The sequence below is a fragment of the Wolffia australiana genome, chromosome 9 (assembly GCF_029677425.1).
Source record: "Wolffia australiana isolate 7733 chromosome 9, ASM2967742v1".
Classification (NCBI taxonomy): Eukaryota; Viridiplantae; Streptophyta; class Magnoliopsida; order Alismatales; family Araceae; genus Wolffia; species Wolffia australiana.
In genome coordinates, this window is record NC_135843.1 from 17,076,539 (window position 1) to 17,083,927 (window position 7,389).

The 7,389-nt window shown below is 39.3% G+C and overlaps 1 protein-coding gene across 1 annotated transcript; it reads right to left on the reverse strand.

The window, feature by feature from the left end:
• On the reverse strand, positions 1 to 2,374 carry LOC144707738 (transcription initiation factor IIA gamma chain / TFIIA-gamma (TFIIA-S)). Its single transcript, XM_078580971.1, has 4 exons — positions 2,349 to 2,374; positions 1,999 to 2,159; positions 1,864 to 1,914; positions 1 to 1,182 (listed from the first exon to the last, which is right to left on the reverse strand). Exons 2-4 carry the CDS (start codon positions 2,125 to 2,127, stop codon positions 1,042 to 1,044), a joined length of 321 nt encoding a protein of 106 aa, XP_078437097.1. The 5' UTR covers positions 2,128 to 2,159; positions 2,349 to 2,374; the 3' UTR covers positions 1 to 1,041.
• Between the last annotated feature and the right edge of the window lie 5,015 nt (positions 2,375 to 7,389).

Sequence of the window (7,389 nt, forward strand, 5' to 3'; positions counted from 1 at the left end):
CAAATTAAGCCTGGAGGGTAATATAACAGAGTGAAAATTGGTAACTTTTAGCAAACCAATCACCTGCCACCACGTGGCATAGGAAAAGGCAATGTCACAACATCTTGTGTTCAGAGTCTCCTCCCAGATCTTCCTCTACTCTCACTCGTCACTCCTTACTGTACATCCTGAGGGCTTCTGGGGAGGAGAGAGAAGAGAGAGAGAGAGAGAGAGAGAAGAGAGGGAGAGAGAGAGAGAGAGAGAGAGAGAGAGAGAGAGAGAGAGAGAGAGAGAGAGAGAGAGAGAGGCAAGAGAGGGGGAGAAACAGAAGATTTAGAGAGAGAAGAGAGAAAAAGAGAGTGAGGGGGACACAAAGAAGAGAGAAAGGGGGACAGAGAAGAGAGAGAGAGGGGGGAGAAAGAAGAGAGAAAATAGAGAGGGGGGGGCAACAGAGAAGAGACAGAAGGGGGTAGACAGGAGAGAGAGAGGGGAGCAACAGAGAAGAGAGAGAGAGGGGGGGCCAACAGAGAAGAGAGAGAGGGGGCAACAAAGAAGAGAGAGAGGGGGACAACACAGAAGAGAGAGGAAGGGAGACAGGAGAGAGGGGACAACAGAGAAGACAGAGGGGGGAGACAGGAGATAGAGGATGCAACAGAGAAGAGAGAGAGAGGGGGCAGCAGAGAGAAGAGAGAGAGAGAGAGAGAGAGGCAACAGAGAAGAGAGAGAGGGGGGGAGACAGGAGATAGAGGAGGCAACAGAGAAGAGAGAGAGAAGGGGGTCACAAAAGAGAGTGCAAGAGATAGAGAGAGAAGGGGGTCACAAAAGAGAGTGCAAGAGATAGAGAGAGAAGAGAGAGGATAGAAGAGAGAGAAAGAAGACAGATAAGAGAGAGAGAGAGGAACGAGGGAGAAAGGAGAGGAGAGAGAGAGAGATTAAAGTGAGAAACAGGGTAGATATTGGGAGAGATAGAGGACGAAGGTGGAGAGATAGAGATAGAGAGAGAGGGAGGGTAGTGGAGAGAGAAAGAGTGCGGAGATAGAGCGAGAAAGAAGGGTAATTGGCTCATTGTGAGAGAAGCTTGGAGTCGCAGGCAACAATCTTCACTCTGCCCACATTCTCCTGAGTCCCCTCGTTCTTGAAAGTGGCATCCTGAAGAATGAAGGTCCAAACGTTGTCACAGAACCTGTAGGTGTGCAGATGTCCCTGCGGAACAATCAGCCCACGTTAACCTCCTTTCTACCTCACCTTTATCCAGCTAAAAACGCCAAAACCACTCAAATAATATACATAATATGCAGTCGATTGAATGCATAAGCTGAACAAATACTATGTTTTTGATATTCAAGTCATTCATGATATTTTTAGCCAACAATAAATATGACAATCAGCAGCAACAATAGAAATTGTAAACTGCAGGGAAACCTGCGGAGTTAAAATTATAGTTTGAGGATGTATTTTTAATGCTCAATAAAGGTTTCAGCAGTTCAATCAGCCCAGAAACTAAAATGCTGAATCCAATCAGCCATGAAAGAGTGATTTCTTCATAATTCAGACGTAGAATTTGTTTTAAAAAAAAAACAGATAGTGCATGCAGCAACTCGGGAAAGAAAGAAAGAAAGAAAATTTCATCAAAGAAACGTTAAGACGTCATGAGATAAGCATGCAGCATAACACAACCCGTGAAAGATAAAGCAAGGAAATATTCAAAAGAAAATTGATTGTTAATCGATGAGTTTTGCTGTAAAAAAATACATAGACTATCATTGACTGAGAGGTTAAGAGATTAGTTTGCAAGAAAAACGATTAAAAATAAGGGGAAAAGTACAATTGACAGCGTTTTCGACCAACAACATAAGCAAAAGTCGAAAATCAAGCGAGAGCAACCTTGATGGTAACCTTGCTCTTCACTTGCGTCTCCAAAGCTTCGGTCATGGACTACGAATTCACAAAAAAAACTGAAGAAATTAGCAAATTGGCGGCAGACAAAATCAAAATCCAAGCACTCGATCAGATACCTACCCTGTCAAATTGCACCAAAACCTGAATGGCAAGCTCAGGGCTGAGGGTACCGCTCGAGACCATTTCGTCCAAGGTCTCGGTAAGGCACATACCGATAGAAGAACGCCGATAAAGCTCGAAAGTCGCCATTCCCAGGATCAAATTTCTCCTCTTTTCCCCACCTGCATGCAGATCAAGCGATTTCCGAGGCCAAAATCAGAAACCCTAGATTCAAAACAAAGCCCAGAGAGAAAATCAAATTCAGAATCAAGATCCGGCGAGATGGGTAGGAGAGATTGAATCGAAATCGTCGTGGGTCAAGATTGGAAGAGGAGATTCGGCCCTGCGAAGAGCGGTGGAGGTCGACCCACCTGCTTCAAGCGCGCGTGAAGTCGCTCCGCTTCTTATACCCCTCAGATTGAAAGGCTCTGCTTATATACAGAAGGATAGTGAAGGGGTATCACGTGACATCCACGTGTCCCCAGGTGAGCAGAAGATTATTTTCTATTTTTTTTATTTTTTATTTGCAAGGAAGCACATTTTTTTTATCGGCAAGGGTTGTGCTCGTAGCCTGACCTAAACGTGCCTTGGATGCTACTCGGGGGGTTTTTGTATATGTAAAGGTGTATTTTTGGATAGTCCAGGACATGGACGATGGATGGGACGGGACGAAGATCGTCCCCTCCGACGTCTGGAATCAGTCTAGGGATGCGGACGGGATGGTTTTTTCGTCTGAGTGGAGGAAAACCGTCCCGTCTGGAGGTCTCGGATGAAACAACCATCCCGGTTTTTGTCCAACCTCACGGACATGATGATTTTTAGGCCTGGAATGAAAAAACTGTCTCGTCTGCGTTCCTGCACTATATAGTTCTGGAGCGTCTGAGACGTGGACGATGGACGGGAAGGGACGAAGATCATCCCGTCCGACATCTGGAATCAGTCCAGGAACACGGATGGGACGGTTTGTTCGTCCGAGATCTCCGGACGGGACGATTTTTTCGTCCGAGTGGACGAAAATCGTCCCATCCGGAGATCTTGAAGGAAAAAACCATCCCGGTTTTCGTCCAACCTCGTGGACAGGATGATTTTTTGTCCTGGGATGAAAAAACCATCCTGTCCGCGTCCCCGCACTATATGTAAAGGTTTAGTGGTTGCAGACATTTGTAGGTGTGAAACTACTTTACATATCCCGATTACCCATGCTCGGCTTGCCCAAGGACGCACCTGACTATTTTTTTAATTTTAAAAGAACCTTATTTTAGGAATAACATTACTTGAAATAAATATAAAGGAAGTTATAATTTAAAATAATTGAAGTGTAATAGTGTATATAGAGGATGGTGAAGGGGTATTGAGTATAATCCACATGTCCGAGGTGTAGAAGACTGCTCTTTGTTTGTTTATTGTTTATTTGAAAGGAAGAACCTTTTTCTTTATTGGAAAAAAACATGGTGCTGGGTATGACCTACCCTAGAGTCGTACTCCTTACCTGATCAAAGCGTGCCCTAGACGTAATCCAAGGGTGGGGAATATAAGCAAAGAGTTTAGTGATCGCTAGAGTTTGTAGGCACGAAGCAAGCATACATATCCCGATTACACATTGACCCCACTCACCCATACTTATACCCCACTCGTCCAATGAAACACCTAAGACGGTTTTTAATTTATTTTTTAAAAATGTATTTTCTGAATATAAACAATCAAAATAATGTCATGAAAGTTATACTTTTAAATCATTGAAGTGAAATAGTATTTACTGGTATAGAAAGGATAGTGAAGTGGTATGACCATCCTAGTTTGTAGGCACGAAGCAAGCATACATATCCCAATTACACATCGACCCCGCTCACCCATACTTATACCCCACTCGTCCAATGAAACGCCTAAGACGGTTTTTAATTTATTTTTAAAAAATATATTTTCTGAATATAAACAATCAAAATAATGTCATGAAAGTTATACTTTTAAATCATTGAAGTGAAATAGTATTTACTTGTATAGAAACGATAGTGAAGTGGTATGACCATCCTAGTGTCCCCAGGAAAACAGAATACTATTTTTTATTTATTTATAAAGAAGCACCTTTCTTTCTATTGGCAAGAAAATGATTCCAGATGCAACTGACCCAATAGTTGTGGTTGCAGCCTGATCCATACATGCCTTGGATGCAACCCATGGGGGGTTTTATACATTCGAAGGTTTCGTATTTTCAAGAGTTAATTGGCATGAAACAAGCATACACATTCCAATTACACACAAACTGTACTCGCCCATGCACATACCCCACTCTCCTGATGAAGTACCGTAGGCTGTTTTTTTTCAATTTCATGACAACCATATTTTCTAACTAGAAATAATTAAACTAACTCAAGGAAGTTGTACTTTTGAATCATTGACGTGAAATGGTATCTACTTGTATAGAGAAGATAACGAAGGGTTATCAAATGCCATCCACATCTCTGATAATCTCAATTTTAGGGTTAAAATTTGTCGTTGGTGATTGAGATTATTCAATAAAATATATTTGACCGTACTTGAAAATACTTAGTTAGGGATGAGTACGAATCGTCTCCACAAGGAACGGTGATTAAGAAATTACTTTCTTAAACTAGTGATGATCAATGAGCGATCGACAAAAACAAAATTCAAGGATATGAGCGAGTGATATCGATTAAGAAGTACTTAATTTATATGTTAATTTAACTTAAATAAAAGAGTAAGTGATTGTGATGGATACGATAATGAATGATGGTATGAACGAGGATAGTGGTTGGATATGGAATGGTACGATGGCAAGGATGGAGAGATGAGAGAGTGGGGATGTAAGTGAAGTGATAAATGAAACATTGATAAAAAAACTATAACTATGATAATGATGATGTTGGGAGAGAAACAACGTAAGGCGGAGACACTTACCTTAGATCCTTATGTTCCACCAAGATCACGGTGATTTGCGAGTGCCGGGAAGCTCCCCCTCTTCTCTTTTGTCTCTTCCCGCACACCCAAGGTACCAAGAACAATCTTGATGGATCTCAAAACTCACTCTCTTTCAATCAGCCCACAAAAGTAGGAAGCAAGTTCAAGATGAGCTTTACAATGATCCAGGCCTTTATTTATAGATAAGAGGGTATGGATAGAAAGAGGAGGGGAAGACCAAAAGTTATGGCTGTTTGGAAGTTAAGAAGTAAAAGCACTTGGTATTCTGTGGCTTTTCGTATTCCGTGACTTTTCATATTCCGTGGCTTTTTGTATTCTGTGGCTTTTCCTATTCCATGGATGTTCATATTCTGTGGCTTTTCATATTCCGTTGCTTTTCGTATTCTGTGGCTTTTCGTATTCCATGACTTTTCGTATTTTGTGGCTTTTCGCATTTCGTGCCACATGTACATGATAAAAGGACAAAAAACAAAGAAAAAATCTCTTTCTCGACGCTGACGTGGTGGCGCATCGGCATGCCACGTCACCCTATGCCATAAAAAAACCAAAGTACTTAAAATTTCATATTAAAATAAAATAAAAGTCCAAAAAATACGTATAAATTTATATTTTGACTCAGAAAAATCATATCTTTCCAAAATTAATATAAAAAAATTCCATAAAAATCATATTCTGTTTCAAAAGTTATATTCTTTTAGAGTATATTGTTAGCAAAATCCTAAAAAATACAGAGATTTCAGAAATTTGTTCTAAAAATAGATTTAATCATTTTAAGCTTGATAACATGCACCAAGGAAGCACCTTAGACTATTTTTTTTATTAAATTTAAAAAACCTTATTTTAAATGTAATAAAAATACTCATAATAATGTCTAGGAAGTTGGACTTTTAAATCATTGATTTGAAATATTATCTCCTTGCATATAGAGGATTGTGAAGGGGTATCATGTGCCATCCATGTGCCCCTAGATGAGCAGAATAATGCTATTTGTTTATTTATTGTTACATGCAAGGAAGCACCTTAGACTAATTTTTTGAAAAATTCAAAATAACATTATATTGTGACTCAAAATATTTAAAATAATGACAAGGAAGTTATACTTTTGATTTATTGATGTGAAATAGTGTCTACTTCTATATAGAGGACAATGAATAGGTTTCATGTGCTATCCTCGTGTCCCTAGAAGATTTGAAAAATACAAGGAAGACTTAATATTCATTTATTAAGTGTGCCTTCGAAATAAGGAAGCACGTTAGAATGTTTTTTATTTAAATCAAAAACCTTATTTTTTAAGGAAGTTATACTTTTGAGTAATTGATTTGAAAGAGTATCAGCTAATATATAGAGGATAGTGAAGGGTTATCGTGTGCCATCCATGTGTTACTAAATGAGTTGGGGGCTTGATTATTTGTTAATTTTTTACAGGAAGCACCTTAGACTATTTTTTTAATTTCAAAAAAGATTATTTACAAACAATATAAACTAAAGGAACTTCTTATACTTTTAAATCATTGGTATAAAATTTTCTCTACTTGTATACAAGGGGTCATGAAGGAGTATGACGTGCCATACACATGTTACTAGATGAGCATGAGACTTGAGTACTTATTATATTTTTGCAAGGAAGCACCTCAGACTCTTTTTTTTAATTTCAAAAAATATTATTTTCTGACCAGATAAACTTCATAAACTTAGATTTATAAATCATTGATATGAAAGATTCTATGCCCTTGACGAGGAAAGGGGCTGCACCATCACTATTTCATCGGATTTAATTCTTTGGAATCGATCGTGTAATTTATGGTCTGGTTTTTATCCTACCCATTCCTTAGTCATCAAATACCCTACACCCATTGTCATCCCGTCCCGTCTCCTCTAGTCATCCTACATCACAGCCACTACAGCAACCCGTGGCTGCTGGATCAGCCCGTAGACACTGGAGCCGCTCTTGGTCGCCGCAACAACCCGCGGTCGCCACATCTGTTTGCAACCACAACCGGTGTACCCTACTGTTTCCTAGTGATAAACTCAAATAAGGGTATTCCTTTCCATGCATTATTCATCTTAAATCTCCTAAAAGTAAGTACAACATTGCCAAATAATTCTTATTTTGTATATTAATGAGACCATGCCTTTTCACTTTTCCAATGATTAAAAAGCATATATTTTTTACTTAATTAATATTTCCATCAATGCTTTGACATGAATTTCACAAGTTACACAGTTTGGGATTTACTTTTAAGAGGATTTGAGGGATATTTCTAACCCCCACTTGACTCATTGAGTCAAGTGGGATATGAATCTAACGATTTCCCTAGTGTGTTGATTCTTCAGGTCAAGGTTGACTTTTGATGGTCATAAAATTACGAAATTTTATGGGGAAGTCAAGACAGGAGTCTTGAGGCTTGGGACAAAATTTCAAGTCAAAAGGAGCAATCAAGAAAAAGATGCATGCTAACTAGCGGAGTTGTCTCA

Bases quoted from the DNA above. Each gene is read 5' to 3' on its own strand.
- LOC144707738 (XM_078580971.1), bottom strand. From the start codon at position 2,127: ATGGCGACTTTCGAGCTTTATCGGCGTTCTTCTATCGGTATGTGCCTT. The intron at 1,915-1,998 runs GTAGGTATCTGA...GTGAATTCGTAG, and splicing joins TTTTGGTGCAATTTGACAGG to TCCATGACCGAAGCTTTGGA. The intron at 1,183-1,863 runs GTTGCTCTCGCT...ATTGTTCCGCAG, and splicing joins AGAGCAAGGTTACCATCAAG to GGACATCTGCACACCTACAG.